We start from the raw sequence: 18,191 nt of genomic DNA, 5'->3' as shown, positions 1-18,191 counted from the left end.
GGCGGGGGAGGGGAACGACCGCCGCGCGGGAGGGGCGGCTCGCGCCTGAGCGCCAGAGGTGGCGCCTTCAGCCCGGGACAATCTGCGCACGGGCGGAGGCGTTAAACCCAACCTGGCAACCGTGCTTCCCCCGGGAGCCGCCAGCGCGGGGCCCGGGCCCGCCAGCGCCGTTTCGGCTAGCGTTGGCGCCGCCGCCTACCGGCCGCGCCAGGCGAAGACAGGGAGAAGGAGGGGTGGGCGAGCGCCGGTCTCCCTCGCTCTGGGTACGGTCTTCCCGCTTACGGACCGCGGGAACGGCAAAGTTAACGATTCTTATTTCCTTTTCTTCCCACTCCAGCCACAAGGCGCACGAAATAAACATGGAGTGACACCCTCCAGTGCTAGACTCCGGCCTTTGCGCTCCCCTCGGGATTTAGTAAGGATGTAGAATACCAGCAGGGACGCCCCGGAACAGCCCCCTTATTACAGAAGCCCCTTCCCTCAAACCTGAACCTTATCCTGGGTCCTGACTCCTGGATTTCCACGTGGTCTCTTTTGGCCTGAGGCCAAGAGCCCCGCCCCGTTCCCCAAACCCTACACGCTTCTTGGCAGTGGTGCGTGAGCACAGCCTTTAAAACACCGTCCGTTAAGAAAAAGTGACACTACGAACCCTCCTCCACTTTCTGAAAACTCCACAGTGGACAGTCCCGAATCCCCGAAAACCCTGTTCCTGCCTCTCCTAGTGGCCTCAGCGGCCCATCGCAACGTTTGGCTGGTCTCTTCACTGTTTAGTTGCCATTCCCAACCCGACACCTCTCCAACGAATGGGCATTTTCCTGAGTCGGAGGCATCTCCCAGGGAAGGGCATCCTTAGGCGAGGGACCTTTCTCAGGACCACTCATATTCATCCAATTTGAACAGTCATCTGAAATTGGAATCTTTGTGTACCCCCCATATTGGGAACCTTGTTTTCCCCTTATACCTAGTAGTAGTAGTTAAAGAACCTCTAGCAGGAAACAAGATGCCCTAACAGCGGTGGAAGGTAATCCAATGGTAGAGCTGGAATAGACTGAGAGACCCTCTGACCACGAGTAGGTGCAGAAACTAAATTGAGGTGAGGCCAGCCAGCTAGAGTTGGTGTGGTATGGCTGATGGTGAAGAGCTCTGGCTTTAGGGGTCAGAGTGCCTGAGGAGCCAGGTCCACGAGCCCTAGGTCTTTAGGAAAAAAAAGTTACACTGGCCTCAACAGAGTTGCTGTGAAGATGAGTGAGATTATTTGTGTAAAGTGACTGGTGCTTAGTATGCGTAAATTAGCGATTTTTTAAAAAGCCTTTTCAGTTGTATTTCCAGCTTCCCACAACTTGTTCCTAGCCCTGTCTTGTGTTTCCTCTGGTTCCTGAGTAGCACAACCACCAGCCAGTCCATCTCCATCCCCATCCTCGCCCACTTTCCAGCATTTAAAATGAGTAAGGAAGCTCTTAGCTGAGTTTTGGGGAGATCTCTACACATGCAGGTCATTACAAAATTTCCAGGATAGGCCCATTTTCCAGATATTTGTCAATGAGTTCTAAGTTGGAGTAGACAAAAATATGGGCATTGCACATTATCTGTTTTAACAGGAACTGGAATAGCATGATAATGTGACTCCTAGTCTGGATGATGCTGGAACCAGTAACTCATAGCAATCTTGGCTGATTAATGGAGCAGATACTGGTGAAGACAACTCCCCCCAAAGTCACTCTTTTGCCTGGGAGCCAGACCCCAACCCCTTGCAACCAAGCAGAGGGCCCTAATAATTTGTGATTTGAAACAGGTGATATGATCTTCCTCCTCCTGTTTCACCATCACAGAGCAGCTTTTACACAAATAGCTTGGCGATCACTACTTCCTTCTTCCACAGCTAAGGAGGAGAGAGTTCCTAGAGAGTTTAGCATAGCAATATGTCAGAAGAGGCATTCAAGGGATGAAGAGTAAGGCACCCTTGGCTCTGAGAATGCCTGGAAGATACACTTTGAGGGAAGTGCAAAGAAGTTTCTCTAAATTTGCTTTGAGTTTGCTTTTTTTGTGTGTTTGTCATACATTTTGATTTATTCTAGGTGCAGGGGAACATGACAGATTTTCCCCAAAAAAATTATCACTTTTTTCAACCATATAGAAAATTTGAAAGAACAGTACAATGAACAACCATATGTTCAACCCCACCCAAATGTTATTTTCCCATATTTGCTGTTTCTTTGCTCCAAGTTTTTCTGCATAACTCCTCTCCTCCCATCACTGTGCATGTTACCACTAGCCTTTATTTCTCAAGGGCTTTCTATGTGCTGGGGGACCTGTGCTGGGCGATCAGTATGGACCATCTCATTAGAGCTATACTTCCACCTTACTAAATAGGCTCTATTGATATTCCCATTTTTATAGATGAGACATAGGCATAGATATGTGACTTGCTTAAGGTCACCTGGCAAATTGGATACAGAGCCCACTTAGTGAATCACTATACTACCTTATAACAAGTAAACTTAATCTCATTTAAGCTTCCCAATCTCATTTAGACTTACAACCTCGATATCAATTGTAGAGCTCAGAGAGGATATGAAATTTGCTAGAGGTGACAGAGCTGAGATTCATTGCCTGCATCAGATTCATGACAGTGAGACTGAAGGTAATATGACAGGTGGAGTCAAAACTCCAGCAAGCCTCTGTCTCATTTCTCAATTTGGTTTTCTCACATCTGTAACACGATTCCTGTAATGTGACTGTGGTACAGACTGCGCTGGCTCTCCAGATGTGTTCTCTACAGTCCCTAGTGAATGGGGCACACTGAGTAAATAACTATCTGCCACCTATCTCAGGAAGAGGGTGTTTTGAGAATTACCAGAAACTTGTCAGTGGGGAACATTTAGCAGTGTGGCTAAGAGTGGTACTCTAGACTCAGATCCTGGCTACTCCATTGTTGTTTAATGGTTCTGCGCTCCAGTGTCCTCCTCTGAAAAATGGGATAATAGACTCTGCTCCACAGAGTTCCTGGAAGAATGAAATAACAAATGCTGAACACAGTAGCTACTACATAGTTAATGCTCAATATAGCCATTATGACTATTATGCCGGTTACTTTGGGCTCACATGTAGCAGCATCAACAGTTGGACCATGTGATTGCAGGGTAAATGGGCTCGACCTGCAATGGCCATGACCACAGTCAAATCCTTGGTTTCCAACATACTCCAGTTGAACCCGGGATTCTCCATGCCTGGATATTGCTTGCTTTTCCCCACCTCTGCTAGTGTGCCTGTGTGGTTCCCAAAAGCTTCCGAGCCCCATCTGCCTCACCAGCAAGTGCAACCCTCTGGACAGCATAGAGGTTCTCTTCCAGGGTCACAGGACCAAGCCATCAGGTGATCCTCACTCCACTAATCTCTGGAATTCAGTATCTAGGACCTCGCCTGACCTGGTGTTTCCACAGAGATCCCAATTACAGAGTGAACCCAGAGGGAAGGGAAAATCCCGCAAACATTGCCAACCGCCACCATTCCTGAGCTGAATTCACCTTCCCTCCCCGCAGACAGACACTCGCAGGATTCAAACAAACCACAACTGTTTATTGGGGAAAGACTCCCTCATGTGCTCGCTGCAAAATAAATAAAATACCAGATGCTACTATCGTACACTATTTACAACCTGCAGCTGACCAAGCAGGTCCTGAAGCCTTCTCTGTGGACCCATACTGCACTCTTCTGAGGCTATGGGAGAGGTCCAGCAGCCGGGCCATGTACTAAAAGGAAACCAAGGGTCTGTTTTATTTCGAGCTCGGGGGCAGGCTGCACTTCTCGCAGATCTGAACGGGCAGCATGTGAGTCAAGGAAGTACTGTTTATGGCCACCAGCAGCTGCAACTTGCCCAGGCAGTCCTCCAGCGCCACCTCCGGGTGGTCTCCCAGGCGCAAGTCCACGGGCCGCGGGACCCGCAGCATGCGGTCCGCCAGCGCCAGGCAGCAGATCGCCAAGAGGGAAGGGGAGTAGCTGGTGAAGGCATAGTCGGCCAGACTCAGCTCTGCCACCCCCCGCGCCAGGGCTTGCGCTTCCAGAGCTTCGGAGACCTCAGCCTGCCCCGCCTCCACGCGAGCCTGCGTGAAATGCTCCAGGAAGAAGCTAATGGTGGGCGCACCCAGTCTGAAGTGCAGCTTGTGCAGCACGATGCACTCTAGGTTGCAGAGCTGCTGCCGGGAGAAGGCGCCGCAGCACAGGGCCAGAAGCTGCTTCACGCGCGGCGGGTGCACCTCCACCTGCAACACAGGGCGCACTCAACCCCGCCTTGCGGCTTCCCGGGCCCGAGGCCCACCCCAGTATGAAGCCCGGGACTTTCCCTATCCCTTCCAGAGAGACAGCCGGGGCTCTGCCTCTCCATTGCTTCCACGTAAGTGACCTGGGGCGTACTTCCAGAGCAGTTGATCTAACTACTGTCCAACTAAAAAAAAAGCTTGGGAAATTTTGAAGGCTTTTTCGGAGACTAGACTAGAGGTGCCAAAAGAGCTGTTTGGGACGGATTACAGCTATTAGTCTATTAGGCTATTTCTTTGGGGGCTGAGTGACAGGATTGTTCGTTTGTGGAGGAATTGTTAAGGCTAAGGGATATATGCATATGCAAATATCTGACAATATGAGTTCTGGGAACCCAGCACTGAATCTGGCGCGCTAGAAAGATGGGCGGCCAGAGAGTGGCAGGGAGTTTGGCTGCGTCCCCAGATGCCGCGTGTACCTGTTTGATGCCCCAGGTACCTGTTTGCAAGCGATGAGCAAGGAGGTGACCCCGAGCAGCTGGAAGCAGTCTGCAGCCACCGGCGTGGTGGTGAGGAAGCGGTCCAGAGTGTTCACCGTCAGGCACAGCGACTCGAAGGAGAGGCCGAATTGGCGGTGCACCGGGATCAGCCAGCTGAGCAGCTTACAGCGGGATTCCGCCGTCACCTGCCGGGAGGGAGACGGGAGGCGGGCCCGCTGGGCTTAGGGTGGAGAGGGACTGTGGGAGGGAAAGAAGGGCCAAGAAGAATCGGGGAGCTTCCCCGGAGAGTGGTAATAAGATTTCAGAAAGAGAAACGCAATGGAAACTGGGAAACGCGTGGGCCGTGCTGAGCCGGAACACCGGGATTGGGACCTGGCCCAGAGAGCGTCGTACACATTACTTCGCGGTAATGCGCTCAGCAATTCAAAAGAAGGGGAGGGGTTCCATTTTGCAGATGAAGAAAGAAGTTCAGGGGTGTTAAATAAGTTGCCTGAGTTCGGTAGGAGTCCGGACTCAACCTAGAAACGAATTGCTCTCTACCTTGCCCCATTAGCCAGCTTGGGACTTGGGGCAAGTCCCTCAAGCCGTCTACGCCCCCCTTCTATCTGTAAAATGAGGCCGGTGACCCGCCCCTCCACGGCCCTTTCTGCTTCGACTGGGGGCAGGAGGTGGGCTGTCGCGGGCCCAGGCGCTCGGAGGGCCAACCCGGCAGAAGAGGAGACAGCCTGGGAGGAGAGGAAGAGCGGCGGCGGGGAGCTGGCTCTACCAGCACCTCACTTGTGGCTGCCGCGCCAGCGCCTCCCGCGGGTGGAAGTGGCTCTCCTGCGCCTTGCGGAAGGCGTAGCAGCTCTGGCCGTAGTCGCGGAAGGTCTGTAGATCTAGCTGCGCCAAAGGCTGGGCCGGGCCGGGCAGGGGGCTACCGCCCCGCGCCGCAGAGGGGCTGTCTGTGCCGTCTGAGCCGGAGCTGGGGGACTCGAACAGGTCGCAAATGCCGGAGTCTCCTGGGAGCGGGCACGGGTCCAGGGGCTGCAGCGGCTGCTTCCTCTGGAGGCGCGGACGCCTGCTCTTCTTCACAGGGGCGCGGAGGTTCTGGTCGTTGTCCCGCCTCCCCGCCCGGGCGGCGGGGCTTGAGGGGCTGGTGGGACAGGGGGTCACCATGATGCGGCCGAGTGTCCGCTTTACTACTTTCAACGCCCGGGCTGCGGCGGGCAGCAGACGCCCCCGCGAAAGTGCGAAGGAGGCCGGGCTCAGAGGTTGGCGCGGCCCTAAGTACCCGGCCGGCTCCTTCTCCCTACCACACCCCCGGCCTCTCACTGGCTGAGCCCAGAGCGGCAGCGGAGCCGCGATTTTCCGGCTGGAGAACCACTCGCTTCAGGGCGCAGGCAGAGCGTCGCCTCCTCGGCGCGCCAGTGGGAGGGGGAGCTGCAGCGCGCGCCGGGCACCAGCCTTTCGCGCCTGCGTCCTGCGTTACCCGGGCAACCGGAAGCCGGGTCGCTGCGGTAGGCCAGCACGCTGAGTGGGAGTGTGGTTGCGGCGGGCCCAGCCAAGCGGCTCCGCTGCGCCGGATAAAAGAGTCTCCCAGGTGGCATCTCCCTGTCCTTGGCCAGATGGTCTCGACACGTGCGCGCACCTCTAACCCAGGTCGGTAATTTTGTAAAGGTCTGATCCTGAGTTCCAAACGAAAGTCTGACTAGAATTCTGTCAACACAGGAAAAGTTTTCTTCAGTGACCCAAACAAGCAATAGTGTTAATTCAGTTGCGTTTGTGGATTTTGTTTTGGTGGCTACCGTAGTAGCCAGTGCCCTTCCTTCCGCCGGCCTCGGGGAGCAGAGCCTCAGCAGGGCAGTCTGTGCAAGCAGGGAGCAGGGCAAGCAAGTCTGCAGGCCATGAAGACTTTCTCCCACACTTTTCACCCCAAGCCAAGTAAGCTGGGGCTGCAACGGTTTAAGAACGTTGGAAAGTTGCATTTCGAGTTTGATCGAATTGCTCACAGCCTGTTCCGTTTTAGGTCATTAGCTTCTGGCCTTCTGCCCCGCCGGCAGCCCAGTCCTTTCTTGGTTTTTCCCTGCTTCCTGCGTCCGCTCCTTCAGGGTGATAAACTCAGGGAAATTAAAGCTGGAATGGGGACGCCCAGGCCGACCGGGCGCGGCAGTTTCCTCAAGGCGCCTCGGGTTTCGTTCACAGACTCCTGTCTTGGTAGAAGCTGGAGCCCTTCTCTGGCCTGACTGAATCTTCCTGAGGGTCTCTGACCCTACGAGAAGGGGTTCCAGGGAGCACAAGTAGCCTATAATCAACCTCACAGGCACTTGGCAACGGCAGAAAGCCTAGGTGCCCTCAGCCCCAGTGTTTTCCAGAGGCACTCTAAAAGGCGAGGCTACTGGGTGCCAAACCAAGAGCAGGTTCAGCCACCTAACCTCATTCCAGAAGAAAGCTGACAAATGTGCCTACCCAAAGTGCAAGTTTGTCTATGAAAATTTAGTAGATGGTGGGATGGTGTCTCCTAGAGATGCAGGTGAAAGAAAAGGAATGGATTTTGGGTTCTGACCACTAATCCTCCTATTTCCCCATAACTCTGAGCAAGGTCTCTATTCTTCTGCCCTAAATAATGTCATCTGGGCTGGGCGTGGTGGCTCAGGACTGTAATCCCAGCACTTTGGGAGGCCAGGGCAGGTGGATCACATGAGATCAGGAGTTCGAGACCAGCCTGTCCAATATGGTGAAACCCCATCTCTACTAAAAATACAAAAATTAGCTGGGGGTGATAGCACACACCTGTAATCCCAGCTACTGGGAGGCTGAGGCACGAGAATCGCTTGAACCTGGGAGGTGGAGGTTACAGTGAGCCAAGATCATGCCACTGCACTCCAGCCTGGGCAACACAGCAAGACTCTTGTCACAAAAGAAAAATAAATAAATAAATAATCTCATCTCTAACATGGGAGACGAGCTAAGAAACACTGGGAGTGGTACCAGGCCTTACTGCCTCTCAGACTGTTGTTGGGGAACATTATGGGAGGAGCAGTTGAACCTGTGGAGAGGGCTCAGCTATCAGACTTCTTCCTAGAGAAGCTTTCTGGGTGAGGAGGAAGAATCCAGGAATTCTGATTTTTTCATATTGGCCCAGGTGGCCAGTGTGGTAAAGTGAAAAAGAGCAGGAAGTCAACTCCTTTTTCCTTTTTTTTTTTTTTCTTTTAAAAATCTAATTATGCTTTCATCTTTTTTTTTTTTTCTTTTCATGCTTTCATCTATTTTTTTTTTTTTTTTTGAGACGGAGTTTCACTCTTGTTGCCCAGGCTGGAGTGCAATGGCACGGTCTCTGCTCACCGCAACCTCTGCCTCCTGGTTTCAAGCGATTCTCCTGCCTCAGCCTCTCTAGTAGCTGGGATTACAGGCATGCGCCACCACACCTGGCTAATTTTGTATTTTTAGTAGAGACGGGGGGTTTTTCTATGTTAAGCTGCTCTTGAACTCCTGACCTCAAGTGATCCTCCCGCCTTGGCCTCCCAAAGTGCTGGGATTACTGGCATGAGCCACCGTGCCTGGCCATCTGTTTTTTTCTTTAAGACGGAAGGAGTCTCGCTCTGTTGCCAGGCTGGAGTGCAGTGGGGAGATCGTGGCTCACTGCAATCTCCGCTTCCCAGGTTCAAGTGATTCTCCTGCCTCAGCCCCCTGAGTAGCTGGGACAGCAGGCGCGCACTACCACGCCCAGCTAATTTTTGTATTTTTAGTAGAGACCGGGTTTCACCATGTTGGCCAGGATGGTCTTGATTTCTTGACCTCGTGATCCGCCCGCCTCAGCCTCCAAAAGTACTGGGATTACAGGCGTGAGCTACCATGCCCAGCCTATTTTTTCTTTTTCTGAAAATCTAATTAGTGAAGTCAACTCCTGAGGGCAAAACTCTTAGCAAGACATTTCCCCCTCTCTCTGAGTCTCCATTTCCTCATCTGTTTTTTTTTGGTTTTTTTTTTTTTTTTTGGAGACGGAGTCTTGCTCTGTCGCCCAGGCTGGATGGAGTGGTGCAGTGGCACGATCTCAGCTCACTGTAAGCTCCGCTTCCCGGGTTCACGCCATTCTCCTGCCTCAGCCTCCTGAGTAGCTGGAATTACAGGCACCCGCCATCATCCCCGGCTAATTTTTGTATTTTTGTAGAGATGGGGTTTCACCATGTTGGCCAGGCTTGTCTTGAACTCCTGACCTCAGGTGATCTGCCCACCTTGGCCTCCCAAAGTGCTGCAATTACAGGTGTGAGCCACCGCGCCCAGCCACACTGGAGCTGTTCTGAAAAAAAAGCACCATCATTTGATCCACCTGTGGAGATGAGACGTTCTTTGCACCATGATCAAAATGCTTTGCACTTCCAGGGAGTTTGCCTATAGTTAGAGTCAACTCCCAACAGGCGGTGCCTGAGCTTTGGCTTGATGGACTATTTCTCAGTTTTCTGGAATGCCTGCTGTGCCAGGTGCTGGGTCTAAAACCGTAAGACTGCACGGGTCCTGCCCTCACAGAGCTGCATAGTTGTGGGGGGAACAAAGAACCACTTGTTGCACTTGTTTAAATGATTACTGTGTGGTAAAGGATTACTGATAGAGGATTTACTGGATTTAGGGTTGACAGATAAAATACAGGACACAGAGTTAATTCAAATGTCAAAAAAAACAAATGTTTAGCATTGAGTATGTCCCAAATATTGCATGGGACATATTTATAAGAAAAAAAAATTCATTAGTTATTTCATTGCAGGGAACATACTTATACTAAAAGATGATTTGTTGTTTATCTGACATTCAAATTTAACTGGACATCCTGACATCTGGCAGCCCTACTTGGATGTCACAGAAACCCACAGTAGGAGCAATTAGCCTGGCCTGGAATGGCTTCCCAAAGCAAGTGGTAGTTAAGCTAAGAGAGAAGGAGTTGGGTGGAAAGAAGAGAGGAGGGAGAAATCATTTTAAGTAGACTAGCAGGATGTGGGAGGGTCTGGAAGCATGATTCCTGAAATGTTTTAGGGCCTACTTGATACAGAATGATTGGAACACAGGGTCAAAGGGAAGACATGTAGGGGAAAAATGGCTAATACTTAAGTAAAACTTGGTGCCAGGAACTTTGTTATGCTCTTCATGTATATTATATTCATTTCATCTTCCCAGTAGCTCTGTGAGATCGCTCCTATTATTTTCCCCATTTTATAGATGAGAAAACTGTGGCATAGAGAAGTAATTTTCCCAAAGTCACAAAGCTAGTAAATGGCAGAACCAGGTCAAACTTAGACAGCCTAGCTCCTTGCTCCATAATCACCATGCTTCAATAGTAAGATCATACAGTGCTTTGTAAGCTACATTAAATGTTTAGACTTTACCTGAAGCCTGAAGCCACTGAAGAGGCCTGACCAAAGGAGAGAGAAGATCTTGTGTTTAAAAAATTACTCTAAAGCTGGGTACCGTGGCTCACACCTATAATCCTAGCACTTTGGGAGGCCAAGGCAGTGGATCGCTTGTGCTCATGAGTTTGAGACCAGCCTGGGCAACATGGTGAAACCCTGTCTCTACAGAAATACAAAAATTCACTGGAAATGGTGGCATGTGCCTCTAGTTCCAGCTACTTGGGAGGCTGAAGTGGGATGGTGACTTGAGCCTGGGAGGCAGAGGTTGCAGTGAGCCAAGATCATAACACTGTAGTCCAGCCTAGGCAATACAGCCAAATCTTGCCTCAAAAAAAAAAAAAAAAAAAAATCAAATTACTCTAGCTGATATGTGGAAAATAGATTGGAGAAGAAAAGGTTGAAGGCCTGTTAGGTGCAGTAATTCAAACAAGAGAGGATTGTGGGTAATGAGGATGGAGATAGGATATTAGATTCTACATATTTAGGAAATAGATTGCAAAGGGGGCTCCATGTTGGTTAGGTGAATTCAAGGAGCTCTGTGAGTCTGGCTTATGTACTCAGGCAAGTGGGTTGGCAGGTAAAACAATGAAACCTGTCAGTCTGTTTAAGGTGAAAGAGAAAGTTCCATGTTTCCATTCAATTAAGTCTTCACTGTAAAGACAGAGCTTAAAATCAGGATGCAAGTACCAAAAGACAATATTTACATAATGAATGAACGTATGTAAATACCAGTGGTTACCTTTTGTTATCAATTGTTGCTTAGTTAAAACAATATTCCCAAGATTTTGACTGAATTAATGAAAATATTCAATATAAACTTGTATATGGCTCCACTGTGCATCATGGAATTTGGCAAAACCTTGAAAGGAGCTTTTCTTAGTATAGCATCTCAGTCGTAAGCAGTCTTTTAATTCAGGGGATGGTTTTTACATTTTTTTCTAACTCTTAATATTGGATAAAACCTGATTTTAATTGATTTAACTTGGATAAAAAGCCTTCTTAAACTTGTCTTCAAAGCTCAGGGCTAGGTTTTATATCTAGGACTCCTGTCCACTGCTTCCAAGAAAAGGCATAGTTGATCTCCCCTTGGTCATTTCTCCTCTCTAGATAGAGTAGGAAAGGAAATGGTCATCATGACATCCTTACCTTTTCCTCTGCCATGTGATGTTATAGCTTGTGCTCATTGTTAAAAGCAGTGTTTACTTTTAGTCATTCGTTAATTTATTCATCAAATATTTTTTAAGTTCCTGCTATGTACTAGGCACTTTTCAAGGTGCTGGGAATATCACAGTGAATAAAATGGACCAAAATTCCTGCCCTAATAAACTTTATGTTTTAGTGGGAGGAGACATAATAATCAAATAAATGTATGTTTATGTTAGATGGTGAAAAGAGCTAAGAAAATAAAGCAGGAAAGGGAAATGGGGAACATTAGGGCATGGGGGTGTAGGAATTTTAAATAGAGAGGTCAGGGAAAGCCTAATTGAGCAGTTGACATTTGAGCAAAGACCTGAACGAGTTGAGAGAGTGAATCATGCTTATTCTGGGGAAAGCGCATTCCAGGCGAAGGGAACAGCCATGTGCAAAGGCCCTGAAAGAGGAGTGTGCCTAGAGTAGAGTAAGGGAGCAGAAGAGTGGGAGATGAAGACAGAGATTCTGAAAAGGGGTGCCTAGATTGTATAAATTAAATATATTATTACAAGTAACTTCATCTATTTCTTTTTAGTTTTTAAAATGTGATTTCTGGGCCTGGCACAGTGGCTCATGCCTCTAATCCCAGCATTTTGGGAGGCTGAGGTGGGTGGATCCCTTGGGGACAGGAGTTTGAGACCAGCCCGGCCAACATGGTGAAACCTCATCTCTGCTAAAAGTACAAAAATCAGCCAGGTGTGGTGGTGTATGCCTGTAACCCCAGCTAGGGCAGCTGAGGCATGAGAATCACTTGTACCCAGGAGACGAAGTTTGCACTGAGCTGAGATTGTGCCACTGTACTCCAGCCTGGGGGACAGAACAAAATTCTTTCTTAAAAAAACAAAAAGTGATTTCTGGAAATTTTAAATTTACATACAAACAGCCTGAGCAACATAGTAAGATCCTATTTCTACTAAAAATTTAGAAAAAAATGAGCCATGGTGGCTCACATCTGTAGTCCCAGCTACTTGGGACGATCAATTGAACCCAGGAGTTTGAGGTTATAGTGAGCTATGGTCGTGCCACCGTACTCCAGCCTGGGTGACAGAGTGAGACCTTCTCTCAAAAAATTTAAAAAATTACATACGTGGCTCATATTGTATTTCTGTTGTACAACACTGTTTTCGAAGAATTAATCAGGCTGAGAATACATGTGGGTGGCAAGAGAGGGGATACAGGCAGTGTTTAAACCACTTAAACTGAAAAACACTTAAGAAACTATTAAAATAATTCAGGTGAGAGATGATGGTGCCTTGAACCAGGATAGTAGGTAGTAGAGATGGTGAGAAGTGATTAGATTCTGGATATATTTTGAATATAGGCCAGTGGAATTTGGTATAAAGATATAGGGACTGGGCACAGTGGCTCACATCTGTAATCCCAGCACTTTAGGAGGCCAAGGTATGAGGGCTGCTTGAGGCCAAGAGTTCAATACCTGCCTGCGAGACACTGCCTCTACAAAAAATACAAAAATCACAAAATTAGCTCGGCGTGGCAGCTGGTGCCTATAATCCCAGTTGCTTGGGAGGCTGAGGTGGGGGTTGAGACTTCAGTAAGCCATGATCATGCTACTGTACTCTAGCCTGGGTAACAGATGGAGACCCTGTCTCAAAAAAGAGAAAGATATGGGGTATGAGAGAAAGACTCAAGGATGATCCCGGATTTTCTGACCTGAACAATTGAAAATATGAAGTTGTCATTAGCTGAGATGGAAAGGATTGAGGGAAGGAAAAGGTTTTATGGAGAAGATAAGGAGTTTGAGTGTGCTATGCTTGAGACATCTGCCAGGCATCCATGTGGGGATGTAAAACAGGTATTTGAATACAAAAATGGAGAGTTCAGGTGTGAGGTCTGGGATGTGAATTTGGGTGTTAGCAATGAATAAGGGTAAATAACATAATTGACATTAAACAACGAATTTTGTGTCTCCCTCCATCTCACCACAGTGTTTTTCTGATGTTCCACTGCCTTATCATAGAATGCACTGTTGAAAGCCAATTCAATGTAGTTTTAGACAGGACATATAATAAAGTGATATTCCTGCACATCTCTTGGTCCCGTGCCCCACCTTCTAGAGATTTTAAAGCAAGACTGTCAGAGATATCAGTGCCACGTTTTCCTCTCCTCAGTATTTGTCGTTGGTATGAACAATATGGTCCAAGTTAAAAGCATTTTATTTTCCCCATGAAAAGTCTTTAAAATTAATTTCTGTTTACTAATCTCTCTGGGACCTGGGCCCAGTGCTCCTTAAATGCACTAGGTAAACCTAAAATACTTTAAAAATGTAAAACCGAATTAAACTCAGGCTTCTAGGTTGAAAGCTGCTTAACCACGATTTGACCTGTTTGTTTTCAGGTGTGGTTTATAAAATCTGCAAGGGAGTATTAACATAATGGAACCAGAGGTTTTTTTAAATTCCAGTTTGGCACTTGAGCTTGAGACAAAAGCCCCCACCCTCACCGTATTCCAGCTCTATAATAGGGGCTGAAGTAGGAACAATGCATTTACTGACAGTGCCTTGTTTTAGCAAACAAAGTAGGTTGCCGTTCATATCCTTTCCCCACTTTTGGATGGGGTTGTTTGTTTTTTTCTTGTATATTTGTTTGAGTTCTTTGTAGATTCTGGAAATTAGCCCTTTGTCAGATGAGTAGATTGCAAAAATTTTCTCCCATTTTGTAGGTTGCCTGTTCACTCTGATGGTAGTTTCTTTTGCTGTGCAGAAGCTCTTTAGTTTAATGAGATCCCATTTGTCAATTTTGGCTTTTGCTGCTGTTGCTTTTGGTGTTTTAGACATGAAGTCCTTGCCCATGCCTATGTCCTGAATGGTACTACCTAGATTTTCTTCTAGGGTTTTTATGGTATTAGGTCTAACATTTAAGTCTCTAATCCATCTTGAATTAATCTTCGTATAATGAGTAAGGAAAGGATCCAGTTTCAGCTTTCTACTTATGGCTAGCCAATTTTCCCAGCACCATTTATTAAATAGGGAATCCTTTCCCCATTTCTTGTTTTTCTCAAAAGAAGACATTCATACAGCCAACAGACACATGAAAAAATGCTCATCATCATCATCACTGGCCATCAGAGAAATGCAAATCAAAACCACAATGAGATACCATCTCACACCAGTTAGAATGGCAATCATTAAAAAATCAGGAAACAATAGGTGTTGGAGAGGATGTGGAGAAATAGGAACACTTTTACACTGTTGGTGGGATTGTAAACTAGTTCAACCATTATGGAAAACAGTATGGCGATTCCTCAAGGATCTAGAACTAGATGTACCATATGACCCAGCCATCCCACTACTGGGTATATACCCAAAGGATTATAAATTATGCTACTACAAAGACACATGCACACGTATGTTTATTGCGGCACTATTCACAATAGCAAAGACTTGGAATCAACCCAAATGTCCATCAGTGACAGACTGGATTAAGAAAATGTGGCACATATACACCATGGAATACTATGCAGCCATAAAAAAGGATGAGTTTGCGTCCTTTGTAGAGACATGGATGCAGCTGGAAACCATCATTCTTAGCAAATTATCACAAGAAGAGAAAACCAAACACCGCATGTTCTCACTCATAGGTGGGAACTGAACAATGAGCTCACTTGGACTCGGGAAGGGGAACATCACACACTGGGGCCTATCATGGGGAGGGGGGAGGGGGGAGGGATTGCATTGGGGCATTGGGGAGTTATACCTGATATAAATGATGAATTGATGGGTGCTGACGAGTTGATGGGTGCAGCACACCAACATGGCACATGTATACATATGTAACCTGCACGTTATGCACATGTACCCTAGAACTTAAAGTATAATAAAAAAATAAATAAATAAATAAATAAAAATAAAATAAAAAAAAATCAAAAAAAAAAAAAAAAAAACAAAGTAGGTTGCCGCCTAACTGTGAACGTTTGCTAGCGCCTTAAAATAATGCTTAAACTCAGTTTTGATGTCACTAAAAATTCTAATATTTACTTAAGACTCTATTTTCTACTAATGTATTTAAGCATCAAAATTGAGACATATTTAAGATAACTTGAAGTCAGACAAGTTTTGCTGGTATTTAGTACACAAAGGGCTGGAATTTTTAGCACATTTAAAAAACCCGGACGTTTGACTTACACGTCTAAATGTCCACCTGGGAAAAAGGCTCTCTCTTTGTTACCTGCCTTCCTGGAGTTTTGCCAATCTCCAGTTCACTAAAAGTTCAGTATACACGCTCAAGTGCACTGCTTCTTTCCTCATGCATAGATGTGCTTTTTCTCCCAACTTTCCTCAGATTCCCTCCTATCTGTGGCAATCTGCCTGGCACTGGCAGTACTGTGCAGTGGTTAAGAGCTTTGGCTCTGGAGTTTGACTTCTGGAGTTCAATCCTGTCTGCAGTATACTAGTTCTGTGAACCTGGGCAAGTTGTTCAACCTTTTTGTTTCTCTTGCTCTAGTGTTTAAAAAATTGGGGTAGTAAGAGTATCCTATAAGATTGTTAAAAGGATTAATTATATAATACATTTATGTAGTTTTCCATATGATCAGTTGCTGCTGTAATTATGGTTTTTTTTCTAGCTAAGGTATAAGGTATATGTGTTTTTGTCATCCAGAGTGGTTGGAAAACTAATACCTGTTTTTTGGTTTCTTACAGGGTGTGTGTATAGTTGCAAAGAGGCTACTATTCATATTATAGTTCCACTGGACTTTGAGATCTGAAGCTGGTCTTTGAGTACTGAACTAAAGGTCTAGCCCTCCAGAGAAACATCACCTGGTGTAACATTTAAGAAGTTTTACTTCTTCTTCTTCTTTTTTGTTTTTTTTGAGACAGGGTCTCACTCTGTCACCCAGGCTAAAGTGGCACCATCAGGCCTCACCGCAGCCTCCTCACCTGCACCCCCCAACTGGGTTCAAGCAATCCTCCTGCCTCTGGGGACTACAGGCACATGCCACCATGCCCAACTAATTTTAGTATTTTTTTGTGTGTAGACTGGGTCTTGCCGTGTTGCCCAGGCTGGTCTCAAACTCCTGGGCTCAAGTTATCCACCCATCTCAGCCTCCCAAAGTTCTGGGATTACAGGCATGAGCCACTGTGCCTGGCCTAAGAAATTTTACTTCTGTAAAGGTTAAGTCTCTTTGCTATATTCTGTTGCTGTGTGAAAGGTCTCCCCCAGCAACCTCTGTCCTTCTAGGGTCTGGATTGGAAGAGCACATCAAGAACTAAAGGGTAGTAAGCACTGCAGCATAATTATGCTTGAAGCCCGCCCAGGCCTCAACTCTGTTATGGTATGGGATACTAAGTGACTTGTTTCAGTGACCCTTGCAAGCATTTCCTCAAACTGTGATGGTATATCCTGATGCTTACCCTGCTGGATTCCCTTTAGATGGTGGTGATGCCCATGTAGACTCAGGGCTGTCAGGAGCAACGAGCCTTCCTGATACTGTGTGTGTAACATTTAGTGTGTTGCAATTTACTTATGATATAGTCAAGACTTTGTTATACTATCAAACTTGTTTTGGGTATTATGTAGCTTCATTATACCATATACCAGGATATAGGGAACAGAATCTCATCTGAAGAATGAGGTCATTCTTGGTGTCATTTGCTTGGAGAAAAAGTGTGCTTTCTAGAAAAGAAGTCAGAATAAAGGAAAAGATGTTGGTAATTTGCAGGAAGGAAATCTCTTTCTTGGATTTGCCACTACCCTGCATCCCCCTACTTTACCCTGGTATTGGAGTATCCAGGAGATTTGCTCTTCATTGTCAATGGTGAGTTTGAAAGTGATATGCTGCAGATTTTGTGATACTCCCAGAATAGGGAAGTATGACACAAAACCAAGAGACTGTAAAAAAAAAAAAAAAAAAAGATTTACCTGGGCACAGTAGCTCACGCCTGTAATTCCACCACTTTGGGAGGCTAAGGCGGATGGATCACGAGGTCAAGAGATTGAGACCATCCTGGCCAACCCGGTGAAACCCCATCTCTACTAAAAATACAAAAATTAGCCTGGCATGGTGGTGCATGCCTGTAGTCTCAGCTACTCGGGAGGCTGAAGCAGGAGAATCACTTGAACCCAGGAGGCGGAGGTTGCAGTGAGCTGAGATTGTGCCACTGCACTCAAGCCTGGCAACAGAGTAGGACTCCGTCTCCAAAAAAAAAAAAAAGATTTATAAATTTGATTATGAAAAGTAAAAAAGTTGAAACTAGAAAAATGCTTATATCACAGATATAGGCGTAATTTTCTTTACCTTGATATTAGTCAAAAGGCCGAGAAGCAATTGGCATAATTTTCTTAAGATATAAAAAGCTCTTATAAATCAGTATGAAAAAGAGTGACACTCTTAACAGAAAAATGAACAAATATTTGAATAGTTTACAAGAAAAATGCCTTATATGAAAAGATGCTGAAACTCAGAAAAATCCAAACTTTCATCATAATTGCTAAAAATCCAAACATTTGATAAGAGGATGTAGGTTATCAATATGTTGTTGGTTGCAATATAAATTACAACCATTTGGAAGACAATTTGGCAAGATCTGTAAACATTTAAAATGCACATAGTCTTTAGCTTAGCAGTTCTACTTCTGGATAGTTAGTGTACATCAATGTAAAATGACTTTATGAAACTATATTTATTGCAATATCCTTGTTAGAAGTAAAACATTGATTGTCCTCAATAAGGGACATCAAAGAATGGAATATTATGCAGTCATTGAAAAGAATGAGGCAAATGTTTTTGTACTGATGTGGAAGGATTTTCCTGGGGCTTTTGGTTGTTGTTTTGTTTTTTTGTTTTTTTTTTTGAGATGAAGTCTTGCCCTGTTGCCCAGGCTGGAGTGCAGTGTTGTGATCACAGTTTAC

At 46.4% G+C, this 18,191-nt stretch overlaps 1 protein-coding gene across 1 annotated transcript; it reads right to left on the bottom strand.

Annotated features, from left to right (window-relative positions):
- Nucleotides 1-3,560: 3,560 nt before the first annotated feature.
- On the bottom strand, nt 3,561-6,074 carry CCNO (cyclin O). The gene is made up of 3 exons (XM_023210441.2): nt 5,531-6,074; nt 4,753-4,938; nt 3,561-4,259 (listed from the first exon to the last, which is right to left on the bottom strand). The coding sequence occupies exons 1-3, from the start codon at nt 5,909-5,911 to the stop codon at nt 3,774-3,776; spliced, it is 1,053 nt and encodes a 350-aa protein (XP_023066209.1). The 5' UTR covers nt 5,912-6,074; the 3' UTR covers nt 3,561-3,773.
- Nucleotides 6,075-18,191: the final 12,117 nt, after the last annotated feature.

Source organism: Piliocolobus tephrosceles, chromosome 4 (assembly GCF_002776525.5).
Source record: "Piliocolobus tephrosceles isolate RC106 chromosome 4, ASM277652v3, whole genome shotgun sequence".
In the NCBI taxonomy this organism is placed as follows: domain Eukaryota; kingdom Metazoa; phylum Chordata; class Mammalia; order Primates; family Cercopithecidae; genus Piliocolobus; species Piliocolobus tephrosceles.
Note: the sequence above shows the minus strand (reverse complement) of the source record. Positions and strands in the feature narration are given on the sequence as shown.